At 43.7% G+C, this 17,595-nt stretch overlaps 1 protein-coding gene across 1 annotated transcript; it reads right to left on the bottom strand.

The window, feature by feature from the left end:
- Positions 1-9,616: 9,616 nt before the first annotated feature.
- On the bottom strand, positions 9,617-10,045 carry LOC121877972 (36.4 kDa proline-rich protein-like). The gene has a single exon (XM_042383934.1). It carries the CDS (start codon positions 10,043-10,045, stop codon positions 9,617-9,619), a length of 429 nt encoding a protein of 142 aa, XP_042239868.1.
- Between the last annotated feature and the right edge of the window lie 7,550 nt (positions 10,046-17,595).

The following is a 17,595-nucleotide window of genomic DNA, read 5'->3' as shown; positions in this document are numbered from 1 at the left end:
TATAGTGTTGTGGTGAGTGGTGATGATGCTTATAGTGTTGTGGTGAATGGTAATGATGTTTATAGTGTTGTCTAGAGGATTGTGGTGATTTTTTGGTGATGTTTATAGTGTTGTGTGGGGGATTGTGGTGAGTGGTGATGTTTATAGTGTTATGTGGGGGATTGTGGTGAGTGGTGATGTTTATAGTGTTGTGTGGGGAATTGTGGTGAGTGGTGGTGATGTTTATAGTGGATTTGAGAGCAGTGTAGTGACGGGGTTGCCTTATGTCTTGTGGCCTTCTCTGGTATAGTGAGGTGATAGTTACAGTGCAGGGTCGAGAGATATGTGTAGTGTGAGATGGTGTATAGCGAATGTCTGAGTTTGAGTGTAAGTGTTAGGGCAGATATTTCAAGTGTTAAGTACTGTATACATGTTGGGACTTTTTACCATTAATAACGTCATGACTTTTCACCTTCATTATACATACAAGGTGTTTTGGGACCCGTTTAAGATTCACTCCTCTCCCCCTCAGCATCTTACACCCTTTGGCGCCTCTTTACACCTTTTGGGGTTAAGTTAGGATAGGTTTAGTTAGCGTTAGGTTGGGTTTGGTTAACGTTAGGTTAAGTTAGGTTGGGTTAGGTTAGGTTAGGTTAATGTTAAGATGATTAATCTTCAGGTGTAAAAAGCTGGGGGAGCGAATCTTCATTAGATCCTATTTTGTTTTTGTTTTCAAAGAACGGAAAGTTAGAGCATTTACTTAAGACTAACATGAACTATGTTCCCGATTTTAACCCAGAGGCCAAATCCTGTTCATAATAAGATGTTCAGACCTGTCTTTGTATATGTAAAGGAATCAGATCCTATATCTGAGTGTTGATAGCTCAGATGTTACCTCAGTGTCTCATAAGGGATACTGTGCCATTTATTTAGAGCAGAGTAGATCTTTTTGATGGACACAGTAAGGGGTTCAGATCATACTCCTTTGTACTGTAAGATCAGATCCTGCTTAAGGGTATTCCAAGGGTATCAGAACATATCCAGTCTTGTACTAAAGGGATCAACACTATCCTCACTTGCCTGACAAGGGTGTTGGATCCTCCTGACCTTCCTGATGTCGTGAGCTGAACGTAAGAAGCCTTCCAATATTACCTTGAACTTCGTCGTAAGGAGGAGGAGGAGGGGTGAGGGGGAGGAGTGGCAGGGACGGGTTGTAGGGCCTGAGGGGGAGGAGGGGGAGGGGAGTTTGAAGGAGAGATAAAGAGGGAGGATGTGGGAGGGGCAGGAGAGATGGAGAGGAAGAATTTATGCGAGAGGTGACGAGAAGACAGAGGTGGAGGAGGAGGAGGAGGAAGAAGAGGAAGAAGTGGAGAAGACAAGTATGCTGAATAAAGTAAAAGGATTTGATGAGAAATGATGAGGATGAGTAGTGTGGTGAGGTGGTGAGTGGTGTGGTGAGATGGTGAGTGATGTGATTGAATGTGTGGCGAGGGTGGTGGTGATGTGAGGTGGGGGTGGGGGGCAGGGAGGGTGTAGATAGAGGGGGGGGAAGGGAATGCTGGTTAGAAGGAGAGACGTAGGAAAATAGGAGGACATTAAGTAAGAAATATGGGGGGTGTGGGACTGAAGGGTAAGGAGGAGGAAGGAGGTAAGGATGGGAAGAGGAAGGGAGGGGGGAGATGAAGGGAGGGGGGATGAAGGGAGGGAGGGAGGAGGAGGAGGTGGATGGAACGTAAGAAGAGATGGAAGGAAAGAATGTAGAGAAGGAGGGAGGTAGAGATGAAGGTATGGAGGGAGTATAAGAAGATAGATGGAAGGAAGGAATGTAGAGCAAGAGGGATGGAGGGAAAGGTGAAGGATGGGAAGAATGAAGGAGTAGGGGAAGGAGAGATGGATGGAGGGAGGGAGGGAGAGGTGAAGGATAGGAAGAATGAACGAGAATGAGAGGCGGAGGGAGGGAAAGGGTAGAGGTCCAGAAAACAAAGACAAAACACCAGAACAAAATTGATTTAGTAGGAAACATTAATATTTTTTCTTGTTTCTTTGTTCTATATTTTATTATTTTTTTGGTAATTTCTTGGTTCATTTCTTTTTTTCTTAATTGTCTTGTTTTTTTTGTTTTTGTTTTGCTTCTATCTCTTCTATTTTTGTGTTTTTATAGATCTTTGTTTTTCTTGTGTGTTTGTCTGATTTTTTTGTCTAATTACAGTGTTTTATTTAGTTTCGGTTATGTTTTTCTAATGTTTTTCCTTTTTCTTTCGTTTTTCTTGTTTTTTTCGTTTTCCCTAGTCCTCTTTTCACAGTGCTTATTATTTCACACACACACACACACACACACACACGCACACACACACACACACACACTGTAGGTAGTCATTTATAAGGTGATGATAAGCGATACTTCCGGTAGTTATGTTACCTGGCGAAGGCGAGGAGGAGGTGACCCCACTGCCACCACCTCGACCTCATACAAGTCTCTCCTGGTGCTGCTGCCCTGGGAGTCCTCTCTCTCTCTCTCTCTCACACACTGGCTCACATTCTCAATCTCTATGGTTAACTCTCTCTCTCTCTCTCTCTCTCTCTTTTTCTTATCCTATTCTCCTTCCCATTGTCTCTTTCTTTCTTTCCATTTTCTCTTATTTTCTAAAATTTTATTGACTTTTTTTATTTATTTTTTATTTAATTTTATCTCTCACTCTTTTCTCGATTTTTACTCTTGTTTCATTTTATTTTATTAACCTTTCTTTTATTTCTCTTTCTCCGTTTCCTATTATTTATTTCTCTTAACTCTCATTTTCGATTTCCGTCTCTTCTCTTTATTTTATCTCTGTCTCTGTCTCTCTGTTTTGACTTTTCTCTTTTAAAATTTCATTCTATTTTTATTATTTCTCTCTCTCTCTCTCTCTCTCTCTCAATACATTTCTCATTTGTCTCTACACGCTCCACGGGTCACGCTGGATGATAGAAATCTTCTCGTATGATTCTTTAACATTCCGTCACATCATACATCTGGTGGCGTCTCTGTCATCATCCTACAAGACAGTTCTGTAGTGTTTTATTGGCGTCTCTGTCATCATCCTACAAGACAGTTCTGTAGTGTTTTATTGGCGTCTCTGTCATCATCCTACAAGACAGTTCTGAAGTGTTTTATTGGCGTCTCTGTCATCATCCTCCAAGACAGTTCTGTAGTGTTTTATTGGCGTCTCTGTCATCATCCTACAAGACAGTTCTGAAGTGTTTTATTGGCGTCTCTGTCATCATCCTACAAGACAGTTCTGTAGTGTTTTATTGGCGTCTTTATCATCATCCTACAAGACAGTTCTGTAGTGTTTTATTGGCGTCTCTGTCATCATCCTACAAGACAGTTCTGTAGTGTTTTATTGGCGTCTTTATCATCATCCTACAAGACAGTTCTGTAGTGTTTTATTGGCGTCTCTGTCATCATCCTACAAGACAGTTCTGTAGTGTTTTATTGGCGTCTTTATCATCATCCTACAAGACAGTTCTGTAGTGTTTTATTGGTCGTCTCTGTCATCATCCTACAAGACAGTTCTGTAGTGTTTTATTGGCGTCTTTATCATCATCCTACAAGACAGTTCTGTAGTGTTTTATTGTCGTCTCTGTCATCATCCTAGAACAGTTCTGTAGTGTTTTATTGGCGTCTTTATCATCGCCTACACAAGGCAGTTCTGTGATGTTTTATTGGCGTCTCTGTCGTAAACCTACAAGACAGTTCTTGTGTTTTATTGGCGTCTTTATCATCATCCTAGAACAGTTCTGTAGTGTTTTATTGGCATTTCTGTCATCATCCTACAAGACAGTTCTGTAGTGTTTTATTGGCGTCTGTCATCATCCTACAAGACAGTTCTGTTGTGTTTTATTGGCGTCTTTATCATCATCCCTACAAGACAGTTCTGTGATGTTTTGTGGCGTCTCATCATCATCCTACAAGACAGTTCTGTAGTGTTTATTGTGCGTCTTTATCTGTCATCCTACAAGGCTAGTTCTGTAGTGTTTATTGGCGTATCTGTCATCATCCACAAGACAGTTCTGTTGTGTTTTATTGGCGTCTTTATCATCATCCTACAAGACAGTTCTGCAGTGTTTTATTGGCGTCTGTATCATCATCCTACAAGACAGTTCTGTTGTGTTTTATTGGCGTCTGTATCATCATCCTACAAGACAGTTCTGTAGTGTTTTATTGGCGTCTGTATCATCATCCTACAAGACAGTTCTGTAGTGTTTTATTGGCGTCTGTATCATCATCCTACAAGACAGTTCTGTAGTGTTTTATTGGTGTCTTTATCATTATCCTACAAGACAGTTCTGTAGTGTTTTATTGGCGTCTGTATCATCATCCTACAAGACAGTTCTGTAGTGTTTTATTGGCGTCTCTGTCATCATCCTACAAGACAGTTCTGTAGGGTTTTATTGGCGTCTGTATCATCATCCTACAAGACAGTTCTGTAGTGTTTTATTGGCGTCTCTGTCATCATCCTACAAGACAGTTCTGTAGGGTTTTATTGGCGTCTCTGTCATCATCCTACAAGACAGTTCTGTAGTGCTTTATTGGCGTCTTTATCATCATCCTACAAGACAGTTCTGTAGTGTTTTATTGAAAAGTCTCTGTGTCATCATCTACCTAGAACAGTTCTGTAGTGTTTTATTGGCGTCTTTATCATCATCCTACAAGACAGTTCTGTAGTGTTTTATGTCGTCTGTCATCATCCTAGAACAGTTCTTTATCTATTATCATCATCCTACAAGACAGTTCTGTAGTGTTTTATTGGCGTCTGTATCATCATCCCTACAAGACAGTTCTGTAGTGTTTTATTGGCGTCTTTATCATCATCCTACAAGACAGTTCTGTAGTGTTTTATTGGCGTCTTTATCATCATCCTACAAGACAGTTCTGTAGTGTTTTATTGGCGTCTCTATCATCATCCTACAAGACAGTTCTGTAGTGTTTTATTGGCGTCTCTGTCATCATCCTACAAGACAGTTCTGTAGTGTTTTATTGGCGTCTTTATCATCATCCTACAAGACAGTTCTGTAGTGTTTTATTGGCGTCTCTGTCATCATCCTACAAGACAGTTCTGTAGTGTTTTATTGGCGTCTTTATCATCATCCTACAAGACAGTTCTGTAGTGTTTTATTGGCGTCTCTGTCATCATCCTACAAGACAGTTCTGTAGTGTTTTATTGGCGTCTTTATCATCATCCTACAAGACAGTTCTGTAGTGTTTTATTGGCGTCTCTGTCATCATCCTACAAGACAGTTCTGTAGTGTTTTATTGGCGTCTTTATCATCATCCTACAAGACAGTTCTGTAGTGTTTTATTGGCGTCTCTGTCATCATCCTACAAGACAGTTCTGTAGTGTTTTATTGGCGTCTCTGTCATCATCCTACAAGACAGTTCTGTAGTGTTTCACTGATGGTTCTATCATCATCCTACAAGAGAGTCCTTCAGTGCTTTACCACATCCTTCTAAAGCTCCGCTGGACATCCCCAGTAAGGACTCTCCGACTCGCTGCTAACCACGCCCTGTACGTCCTCACATAACGTCCTCTAAAATATCCTTCACGACGGACCCATCAACTGTCGCATCCTTCACTCTCGACACCTGGAGGACCCTGAGCCCGGGCCTGGTAGACACCCACACAGGACGGAGGTGTGTGGGCGAGATTGATCCCAACGTCCTCATCGAATATTCATGTATTGTAGTGAGGATTCGAACCCAGTGGCCTGGTGGTGCATGCGACGTGTATATGTGTGCGTCTGCCGCTCCCCCACCACCCTGCTTGTAAGAGATCGTTGGTGGTGGTTGTGGTGATGGTTGGTGTTGGTGCTCCCTCCTCCTACATCGTGGTGGCCAGCTTGTCTTGCCTCCCAGTACTGGTTAGTCCAGCCTCTATAACCTGTCCTCTCGGTGATGTATTCAGTACTGGGCTAAATGTGATAATTGAATTAATGATCTGACGACCAACTTAAACTATGTATGCAACTGTACAGAGATAAGACGTCGTGTCATAATGTTTACAATAATTAGTTGTGTTTTATGTTAGTTTAGGTGGATTTACTTAGTATAGATCAAGTCGAGCCAAATTTAGTTAATGCTGAGCTGTACTTAGAGTTTTCTGTTGTCAATAACTATATATGATACACGTTGATTATATATTAAATACGATGCCTAAACTCTCAGCAGCCAGTTTTTGGTAATCCTGCTCTATTAACAGTGAGGTTCTGTTTTAATTGTTCATTGATTCATGGACGGTCTTGGTTGACGACAGAATATACTGTAGGTGAGGCATCAGGGTCTCAGGTACAGTACATGGTTCTTAATTTGACTCTTTCGTCTAGTGTTAATATCTCAGCCTAGTTTACTGTTTTGTTACAAATTCTATAGTGAACTATGTATGAGAAACCTAAGTAAAATATGATAATGTTCCCGTATATCGATTCGGCTTCTGTTTATGATTGTGTTTGTAGTAAATAACGTGTGTTAATATTTACATTTCTGTCCTCAAGAAGTGAGAATAAGTTTTGCTTTGTTATCAAGGATCTGTTTATGTTTATTTTTGTATACCTAAACAGACAGTACGATGATAATATTATACTTGGTTGGCCAACAGCTAAGACGGGCTCACTAAACTTCTGCTTATGAGTGGTCTGGTGTCAGTAGCAAACGTCACCTGAAGAATGTCCACCCCAGCTTATATCACCTAATGATTAACCACCCTGAACCCAACCTAACCTAACCTAACCACCCTGAACCTAACCTAACCTAACCACCCTGAACCTAACCTAACCACCCTGAACCTAACCTAACCTAACCTAACTTCATCCCCCAAATAGTGTTGAGGTGATTAATCTTTAGGTAAAATACACTAGGGTGGAAATTCCTTAGGTCAAGGATGAGGAGAACTATACGTATACCATCTATCACTTCTACACTAGTCTAGGTTGATAGATAGTTACCCCGGTGTGTGGGTCGAGGACGGTTAGAGGGTCAAGGTCAGGGTGTGCAAGGTCACTCACTCACCCGACTTGAAGCTTCGTCATAAAACTTTGAGGACTAACCCCCGCCACCACCACAACACACACGTCAGCTGCTACCTCTTGTGTATTTATATATTTATGTATCTATTTATTTATTTTTACTTGGCAAAAACTATAATTTCGTCAAGTCTTTCGGTGGGGAAGTTTTATGAGTCTCTTTGTTCGTCTGTCTGTCTGTCTGTCTGTTGTTGAGCCGTCTAGCATCTCTTTATGAAAATTATACCACAACTTATTGGGTTTCTTGACAATTGGGTATTTTGTTCATAATGAAGTTATTTACGTATCAATTATGTCTATGGTGTATTTTTTTGTTACTTTTAGGTATATCTATTTTTATATATTGTTACTTAAATTTTGTTACGTTTATAAATCTTTATTTTCTTTAATTTGAATTACAGCACACACACACACACACACACACACACACACACACACACACACACCTCTAACTGGATCAACACTATTAAAAAAAGCTGCATTTTTTTTACGGAGGTTAGCCCACCCAGGCACAGGTCACTGACCCACATCGGGGCCTGGGGGGCGAAAATGTAATAATAGTAATAATAATGATAATAATAATAATAATAATAATAATAATAATAATAATAATAATAATAATAGTAATAATAAATAACCATAAATAAACGCAAAAATGAAAAAAAAATATCATGCGAGAAACAATATATATATGTTGTGTTGTCAATAGTAAAAGAAACAATTGAGACTCTGCAGGTGTGTGTAAATGAGGCAGGAAGTCAGATCAGCAACCTGGGACTTGGTCACAATTTTCGTGATGCCATATGGCAGCAGGGTCTACCATTAGACAACACATTATGCTTCCAATATCTTCCCAGGCGGTAGTACCTCCCTGTTTGATAGCTGCCTACTACCCTTAAAACTGGCTCCTGATTTTAAAATATTCTTACGATTATTTTTATTCCAATCTGGGCTAAGAGAATACACTTAGATGTGGTCGAGTCTTTGCAGTTTCATACCCATTTTGTTCACGTTGTTTATTATGTAGCTTAAATAAGTCGTTTAGAGAATTTCTCATATTAGTTACAAGGATATAAGCGTACGAACGTTGAAGAATCTAATGAGTCAGTTACCTGTGTTTCTACGTCTGCAGGTCCGGTAATTAACATATGGTTGCCCCAGAATACAGGCCCCGTGATGCTGCTTCTTAGATATTACGTCACTGTTAATATGTGTTACTGTCATTACCGCCATTTACCTTATTTTCAGTGGTTCTCACCCACCCTAACTTTCATCACAGGTAAAAAAAAAATGGTAACATTCGTGGTAACAATCTGATATGTTCTAACACCATGTTACGTGTACAATTCCAGATGATACTATGTAACATAATACTTCCTTGAGATAAATGTACAGTATACATCATGCGCCTACAAGAGAGCTCAGTCTCTCAAATGGCTCAGCCATGTTAATATTGTTGTTATTAGCGACTCTGTATCTGTATTTTTCTGGCTAAATAAACTGTTTCAATATCAACAATATGGCGGGGTGTTAGTAGTGTATAAAAAGGGGTCCCACACCTTTACTGCGTACGGGGATCGAACTCCCCTTCCCCTCCTCTTCCTCCCTTACCCTTTCCTCCCCTACCCTTTCCTCCCCTACCTCTTATCCTCCTCCCCTCCCTCCCCCATGTTTCAGGGAGGGAGAGGCAGCAGCAGTAAAATGCCACACTGGGAAATGCCAAATGATTTATGGGTCTCACCACGTCGTCTGTGGCCGCCACGATGATGGCATCTGGTGAGGAGTCCCTGCTGTGGCGACGAGGGAGGGAGGGAGGTAGAGTGATACAGTAAGTAGAGAGATAGTTAGTGAGGGAGGGAGATAATTAGGGAAGGAGGAAGGGAAAAAGGGAAGTAAAGAGATAGGAAGGGAGGTAGGTGAGTGGATGAGGGGAGGAGATAAATGAGTAAGGGAAGGAAGTGCTAACTTAACGATGGAATGAGGAGAATAAATGAGGGAAGACGGTGTGATGGGGAGGGGAGGGGACAGTCGGGGGAAGTGTTGAAGTTGGTTAGGGGAGGAACTAGAGAATGTCGAGGTGTGAGAGGGAGGGGGTGTTGATGGGGGAGGGGTTGACCAGACCTGGAGGTGTCACGAAGGCGCACCCCACGATATCACCAGCGAAGTAAGTGGGGAGATGTGTTGGGGAAAGGAGAGGAAAGGGAGATATTGGTGGTAGACAGGTGACAGGGGTATTGGAGGGAGGGAGGACGTGAGCAGTGGGAGGAGGTTAGGGGTGGTGGGAAGGCGTCACAAAACACTTAATGAGACTATCAATGCGACCACCTTACCGGCCATTTTTACTCGCTACCGGTATTTATGCCTCCCTGCTCATCCTTCAGGACTCCCATGGCAGCATTCTACCAGTCCTCGGGTCCTTGCATAACCTGGGAACAAATCCTTATAGTCCTGGGCCCTGCCAGAGGAGCAGGACGCGTGCAAATAGTGAATAATCTGAAGGCGCTGGGTCACGGCGCCTCCAGACGGCAACAGCCAGAAACAAACATCACCTCGACCTCTGGAGACAGTTCAAATCTGCCATTTACACCTCACAGGCTGTAAGGCTGTGGAGGTCAGCTGGTGCCCCCGCTGTGTTGGGGATGACTGGTGTGGGCTGTGTTGGGAGGATGACCAGGTGTGGGCTGTGTTGGAGGATGGCCTGGGTGCCCCGCTGTGTTGGAGGATGACTGGTGTGGGCTTTATTGGAGGATGACTGGTGTGGGCTGTGTTGGAGGATGACTGGTGTGGGCTGTGTTGGAGGATGACTGGTGCCCCGCTGTGTTGGAGGATGACTGGTGTGGGCTGTGTTGGAGGATGACTGGTGCCCCGCTGTGTTGGGGGATGACTGGTGTGGGCTGTGTTGGAGGATGACTGGTGTGGGCTGTGTTGGAGGATGACTGGTGCCCCGCTGTGTTGGAGGATGACTGGTGTAGGCTGTGTTGGAGGATGACTGGTGTGGGCCGCCGTACATAAGAGTGACCCTGGTATCTTACTTCAGCAGCAACAGACCCACACACTATGGACGTGACCGTGTGTGGGCCAAGACCGACTGCCTCACTGCACTCAAGCTGGAGTTCCATCTCAGGGCTTCTTGATATCGAGGCCAAGGCGTCTTCATACTCTCCGAGGCTTTATGAGGTGAATGGCCATAGTTGATTGGTTGGTGGTGATTAGTCAAGAAGGATGAGTTGGCTGTGACGTCATGATCAATCCTTCCGCATCGTAGTAGTCATGTTCTAATGTCTCTCTCACAGACTCCATCACCAACATCTCCCTCACACCTTCCATCACTCTCACCATCATCTCCCTCACACCTTCCATCACACTCACCATCATCTCCCTCACACCTTTCATCACTATCACCATCATCTCCCTCACACCGTCCATCTCTCACCATCATCTCCCTCACACCTTCCATCACTATCACCATCATCTCCCTCACCATCGCTTCTCGTTTCTGTCAATACTCTACACACACACACAAGTCAAGTGCCCATAAAGTGAAGATTTTCAACACATTCCCTACCTTAGGCCTTTTACATCAGATACTATGAAAGTAAAATATTTGATAATTTTTTTTTTAGTTTCTGTGTTGTTGTTCATTGTGGTTATATAGTATCGGCCTCAAGGTTTGTCTGTCTTTCTGTCTGTCTGTCTGTCTGTCTGTCTGTCTGTCTGTATCAGTTCTATCTGTATGTCTCTCAGGAAAAAAGAGGACCAGCAGAGAACATTAATTAATTTCTCGCTTTCTCTTTTCTGTCCCCGTTTCTCAATTTCTCTCTCAGTATACCTGTGTGTGTGTCTCTCTCTCAGTATACCTGTGTGTGTGTGTGTGTCTCTCTCTCAGTATACATGTGTGTGTGTGTCTCTCTCAGTATACATGTGTGTGTCTCTCTCTCAGCATACCTGTGTGTGTGTGTGTGTGTGTGTCTGTCTCTCAGCATACCTGTGAGCAGTGTCTATCCTTAGCATACCTGTATGTGTTCCAGTATACCTTGCGTGTGTTTGTGTCTCCCCAGCATACCTGTGTGTGTATCTCAGCATACCTCTGTGTGTGTTCCTCTTAGTATACTGTGTGTGTCACTCAGTATACCTCTGTGTGTCTCTCAGTATACCTGGTGTGTGTGTCTCTCAGTATACCTGTGTGTGTCTCTCTTAGTATTCCTGTGTGTCTCTCAGTGTAACTTGTGTGTGTCTCTCTCTTAGTATACTGTGTGTGTGTGTGTGTCTCTCAGTATACCTGTGTGTGTCTCTAAAGGTCTGTGTATCTCTCTCTCCGTATACCTGTGTGTCTCTCTCTCTCAGTATACCTGTGTGTGTGTGTGTGTGTGTGTCTCAGCATAGTTCTGTGTGTCTCCCCAGCATTCCCCAGTCTCCCCAGTGTACCTGTGTGGCCCCCAGGGCATACCCCAGGTGTCCCCTCTCCCCAGCATACACCTGTGTGTGTCTCCTCCCCAGCATACCTGTGCATCCCCCCAGTGCACCTGTGTGTGTCTCCAGCATACCCTCTGTGTGTGTCTCTCAGCATCCCCTGTGTGTCCCCCAGTGTACCCAAGGTGTGTGTCTCCAGTACACCTCTGTGTGTGTCTCTCAGCATACCCTGTGTGTGTCTCTCTCTCTCAGCATACACCCTGTGCATCTCCCCAGCATACCTGTGTGTCTCCCCAGTACCTGTGTGTGTCTCTCCCCAGCAGGACACCTGTGTGTGCCCCCAGTATACCTCTGTGTGTGTCTCCTCCTAGCATACCCCTGTGTGTGTCTCTCTCAGTATACCTGTGTGTCTCTCTCAGTATACCTGTGTGTCTCTCTCAGTATACCTGTGTGTGTCTCTCTCAGTATACCTGTGTGTCTCTCTCAGTATACCTGTGTGTGTCTCTCTCAGTATACCTGTGTGTCTCTCTCAGTATACCTGTGTGTCTCTCTCAGTATACCTGTGTGTCTTTCAGAGGAACAATCAGCCAATGAATACAGACGCGGCAATAAGTGGCGGCTCTTTTAAATCTTTTTCTAATGTTCAGTTTCAGGCTCAATGACTTATTGCGTCCCTGAGTGTCCACTACTACCACTCCTACCACTACTACCACCACTACCACACCATCACCACTATCTATTATCTAAGAATCAATATTTTTTGTAATACCTTCTTTATATACCTGCTTTTATTGTACCATCAAAACCGTTTTATCAAAAATTATCATATCGATAGCTAGAAATAAATATATTTGCCAACTAGACATAATTCTGACAGCTCTGTCGTCATGTTCCACCTTAATACAACCCATGTTGTACTGCTTCCCTCCCTTATCATATTTATGTTTATCAACTCCACTGAAAATTATGTATATACTTATAATATAAATGTAAAAAATGTAATTAAATTAATAAATATCGAAGTGATAACCGTGGTTACATTCTGAGATGTTCTTATTACCACCATGCTATGTGTACTATTCCAGGTGATACTAAATGTTACATAATACTTCCTTGAGATAAATGTATAGTATATATCAGGTGCCTACAGGAGAACTCAGGCTCTCAACTGGCTCAGCCAAGTTAATATTATGATTTTTAATCGACTCTGTATGTGTGTTCTTCTGGCTAAATAAACTGTTTCAATATCAATATAACTACCGCCACATCATCACCATCACCACCATCATCACCAACACCACCATCACCAACACCACCATCACCAACATCATCATCACCACCACCATCATCACCAGCACCACCATCATCATCACCACCATCACCACCATCATCATCACCACCATCATCACCACCACCATCATCACCAACACCACCACAGCAGGTCCTCCCACGGTACAGCCATGTCCTCAGGGCACAACAGTATAAGGCCCGAGGCACCCCGAGTCGACCTCATTGATGCCGTTACCCCTCATATATTTCCTCAAAGCACAACACCATTTCTTATCAGGTGTGAGTGACGTAAGTGTGTCCTTCATGGTAAAGACGTCGGTAATGTCTGCTCTGAGATGCTAATGAAAGTTTGTCCTCACCGTGTCTCTCGTTTTATTGTATTGCTCATAATTATTGGTTGCTCCACACCCCACAGTATCGTCCCGCCGCCGAATTGAGGTGAAATCTAATTAGCATTTTTACACCCGGGAGGAGACGGTACACATGCGATCACCCTCCTCCTGTCCTCTTGTCCTTCTGTCCTCCTGTCCTGTCCTCCTTCCTCCTCTCCTCCTGTCCTTCTGTTCTCCTGTCCTTCTGTCCTCCCTCCTGTCCTCCTGTCCTCCTGTCCTGTCCTCCTTCCTCCTGTCCTCCTGTCCTGTCCTCCTTCCTCCTGTCCTCCTTCCTCCTGTCCTGTCCTGTCCTCCTTCCTCCTGTCCTCCTTCCTACTGTCCTCCTGTCTCATCTGTTTCTCTTCTTCTTCCTTATGTTTTGTTTTTATCATATATGCATTTCTTCCTCCTTTTTTTAATTATACTGTACATCTATTTTTTCTATTTTTATTAATGTCGGTGTTGACCTCTTCCTCCTCCACCTCTTCCTTCTTCTCCTCTTCCACCACCTCTTCTTCCTCCTACTCCTTCTTCCTCCTACTCCTTCTTCACCTGCTCCCCCTCCACCATGTTTTTCTTCTCCTCCTCCTCCTCCTCCTCCACTACCACCACCACCTCCATTTCCTTCATCTCCTCCTCCACCACCGCCACCACCACCTCTTCCTCCTCCTCCACCACCACCTCTACCTCCTCCTTCTCCTCCCCCTTCTCCTTTATTTATCAATTATTCGCCTTCCTCACTCATTACCGGGTGGAAGAAGTTAATGAAACTGGCTGCTGGTTGGATGGTGTTTACAGATAATGAGTGATTAATTCTCTCGCCGCCATGTTTGGTAGACAACTAAAAAAACAACAACACTTTTCTGGATATATGGCTGGTTAGGTTGCGTTTGGTTAGGTGAGGTTAGGTTAGGTTTGGTTGGGTTTGGTTTGGTTTGGTTAGGTTAGGTTAGGTTGGGTTGGGTTAGGTTAGGTTGGGTTATCGCTGGAAGGAACTTGTTGGTGATTGTGTAGAACAGTGAAGGTGTCGACCACACTCACACCTCATCCATCTTCACTGATTAGCCGCGAGCTGGTGGTGGGGGGACACACACACACACACACACACACACACACACACACACACACACACACATTTTTTAGGGACTGCATAGAATTTTTTAGAGAGAGAAATGAAGGTTGTTTGGAGTGAATGTAGCGGGACTTTCAAAAGCTGTGGTGAAAGCATATTGGCTGTGAGGGGTGTGGTTGACTTTCTGCTGGACGAGAACGATGCGGTACTCGTGGGCGGAATGACAGGGTGTGGGGAGGTGTTTGTAGCTGTGGGATGGGTGACAGGGTGTGGGGGGTGTTTGTAGCTGTGGGATGGGTGACAGGGTGTGGGGGAGGTGTTTGTAGCTGTGGGATGGGTGACAGGGGTGTGGGGGTGTTTGTAGCTGTGGGATGGACAGTTGGTGACTGATTAACCGGGTGGTGTTGTGTCCTCCCTGCCACCCTCCAGCTCTTCCCTGCCCTCCCATTCCATTCTCTCAGGCCCCTCCCGGCCGGCCTCCTCCCCCTGGCCCTCCAGCCAGCCAAGAAGGCTGTGTGAGCGGTCACAGTCTTCACCTCGCATGATTCCACATGCAAATGAACTATTGCCGGCTATGAGACACCCGGCCGGCCCACCAAGTATCACTCAGCTGGTCAGTCATCACCCAGCTGGTCAGTCATCACCCAGCTGGTCAGTCATCATGGTCAGTCATCACCCAGCCGGTCAGTCATCGCAGCGGTCAGTCATCACCCAGCCGGTCAGTCATCACCCAGCTGGTCAGTCATCATCCATCATCCAGCCGGTCAGTCATCACCCAGCCGGTCAGTCATCACCCAGCTGGTCAGTCATCATCCAGCCGGTCAGTCATCACCCAGCTGGTCAGTCATCACCCAGCCGGTCAGTCATCACCCAGCTGGTCAGTCATCATCCAGCCGGTCAGTCATCACCCAGCTGGTCAGTCATCATCCAGCCGGTTAGTCATCACCCTTCTCCCCTCACATGCCCCTCTCTCACCTCTCCCATCCCTCATCTGTCCCTACGGCACTTCTCCCTCCCCTCACCTCTCCTCACCTGCCCCTACCCTCACATGCCCCTCTCTCACCTCTCTGCCCCTACGGCACTTCTCCCTCCCCACCAACCCCACCTCATCTACCTCTCCTTCTCGCCTACCCCACCCCACCTCACCTTCCCCCCAACCTCAACTCTAACACCAAGACCTTGACTTGCACGTGTACGTCAGGTGGACACTAAAAACACGTCACCTCCTCCTAAACATCAAGACGGAACTGTTTTTTACGTTTTTATGACACATTAAAGAAAATAAATAAAAGAATACAAAAAATATAAAAGGAGGCGTTAAGTGACCAAGAACCAATCTTATCTTCACTGTTTCTTCTATTCATCTTTATTTCTCTCGTTGTCTTTCTTCATATTTTCTTTTGTTTATCATTGAGGAAGATTCTTGTCTTAGAATTATATTTTAGTTTTTTTAGTGTAATTGAGAATCTTTTTTTTTTGAGGGGGTATTTTGGCTTAATTCTTGTACCCTTTTTTTATAATAGAGGAAGATTACTCTATCATTTCTATTTTTTCTAAGATAAAATATATCTTATTTTCCCTTAATCGGGTTTGATTCCAATTTCTCACTAATATTTTTTCTTCCTATAACACTCCTAAGATCATTTTCTCACCTTTAACATTATATACATGTTTTCGAGATTAAATTCTTATTCTTCTCAATCCCATTTAATTTGATTTCTTCACCCTTTTTCTTTACACTATTCTTAAAATCATATTATTATCTTCATGTTTCTTATATATAGTTTATTATGCTGTAAAGTTTCTCTCCTTCTTCCTTTTATTTAGAGCCAGGCTTGATCCTCGTCTTAAGTCACCTGGGGAGATTATGTTTTAGTTCTGTTTACGTATGTGTGAGTGTGAGTGAGTGTGAGTGAGTGTGCGTGTGTGTGTGTGTGTGTGTGTGTGTGTGTGTGTGTGTATGTGTGTGTGTGTGTGTGTCCCCCAGGGTGAGAACTTCCCTCAAGTGGTGTGTTCTGTTGACCCCGGGGAGAACAGGGAGAGAGAGAGCCGTCCTCAGAAGGTCTTTTTCCTCTAGGAGTCCTTTTCAGGTAGTTCCCACGCCCGGTTCCTATTCATCTTATGTCTTTCTACCGGTTTTTCGTATGGTATTTGTCCCCTTTTCGCCTGTTATTTATGTCTATATCTTCCTGCCGTTTATTACGCTGCCTACAGTTGCGGGTTAAGGTATTGTTTCCGGTCCTATCTGCCTGTCTGTCTGTCTCCAAACTAACTCGAGAATGGGTTCGCGGATTTACACTATATTTGACAGGTTTAATAATAATGTGACAAGTTTCACATGATAAAGTCTTCATACAAATTGAGCCAAAAATTGACAAGTGTTGCCATGGTAAAGGCCCGCACAATAACAAGTAGGGTATTACGGGGGTTAACGTAAACAATAACATGGGGCAACTTCCAGAGGTGGTTCAGCATAACCAGTTGGGCGTTTACTCTTACATGATAACGGTTCGCGGGCAAGGTTTGTAATTGTTATGAATTTTTAATTTAAATTTATTTCTAGTTTGTATTTTATTTTTATTTACTTTTTTTATAAATGATATTTTGTTCCTTTGTTTTAAAATTGTTTGTGTTGATTTGTTGTTTCTTGTCATTGGTTAGTTTTATTTTACTTCGTTTTAATTTATTTTATTGTTATTTTATTTAATTATCTCGTTGTCTATTTCCATTAAGTTCGATTGTTGTTTATAAACCAGATTCTGGTGATTGTTGCATCTCCTAGACTAGCAGTGGTTCTCAAACCATGGGTGGCGACCCAAAGGTGGGTTGTGAACAGATTTTCAGTGGGTCGCGATGACCCAGCAAAGTTATGCTTTTTGCCTGCTATTTATTTAAAATCTCTAGGTCACTGGTACACAATGGGAGCCTTCAACCACTCTGTTTATTGCTAGTTGTATCTTGCTATTATATTCCTAGTTGATATGACAATAGATTTGATTTGACAGTGAAGTTTCCGAGATATTCAAAATTGGGTAGCATTCGAAAAAGTTTGAGTCGTAGAAACTTTTGAATTCACAAGATGGTTTCCTAGAGTCTCTTGAGATCTTAAGACGGCCTCCTGAGTCCTTTGAGGTCTTAAGCTGGCCTTCCACTCGATGATTCATTTCAGATGGCCCTCATAAGACTAGTGGGCCCCTTGAGGTACTCCTCCAGGGTCCATTATCCGTGTCCCTCTCCCGGTAGGCCGCGTCCTCACAATAGCCTAGTTGAAGCAGGTAGAGGAGGGAGGTTTTTAGGGGCCACTGATGTCGACTATCTCCTGGTGACCCTCTTGTGGATTATCTCGCCTCTCCCTCCCCCCCTCCCTCCCTCCTCCTTCTTCTTCTTCTTCTTGATTACCTCCCCTCTCCCTCCCTC

This window comes from Homarus americanus, unplaced genomic scaffold, assembly GCF_018991925.1.
Source record: "Homarus americanus isolate GMGI-L3 unplaced genomic scaffold, GMGI_Hamer_2.0 scaffold13464, whole genome shotgun sequence".
Classification (NCBI taxonomy): Eukaryota; Metazoa; Arthropoda; class Malacostraca; order Decapoda; family Nephropidae; genus Homarus; species Homarus americanus.
The sequence above is the reverse complement of the archived record's forward strand: the minus strand, read 5'-3'. Positions and strand labels throughout refer to the sequence as shown.

Bases quoted from the DNA above. Each gene is read 5' to 3' on its own strand.
- LOC121877972 (XM_042383934.1), bottom strand. From the start codon at position 10,045: ATGTACGGCGGCCCACACCAGTCATCCTCCAACACAGCCTACACCAGT.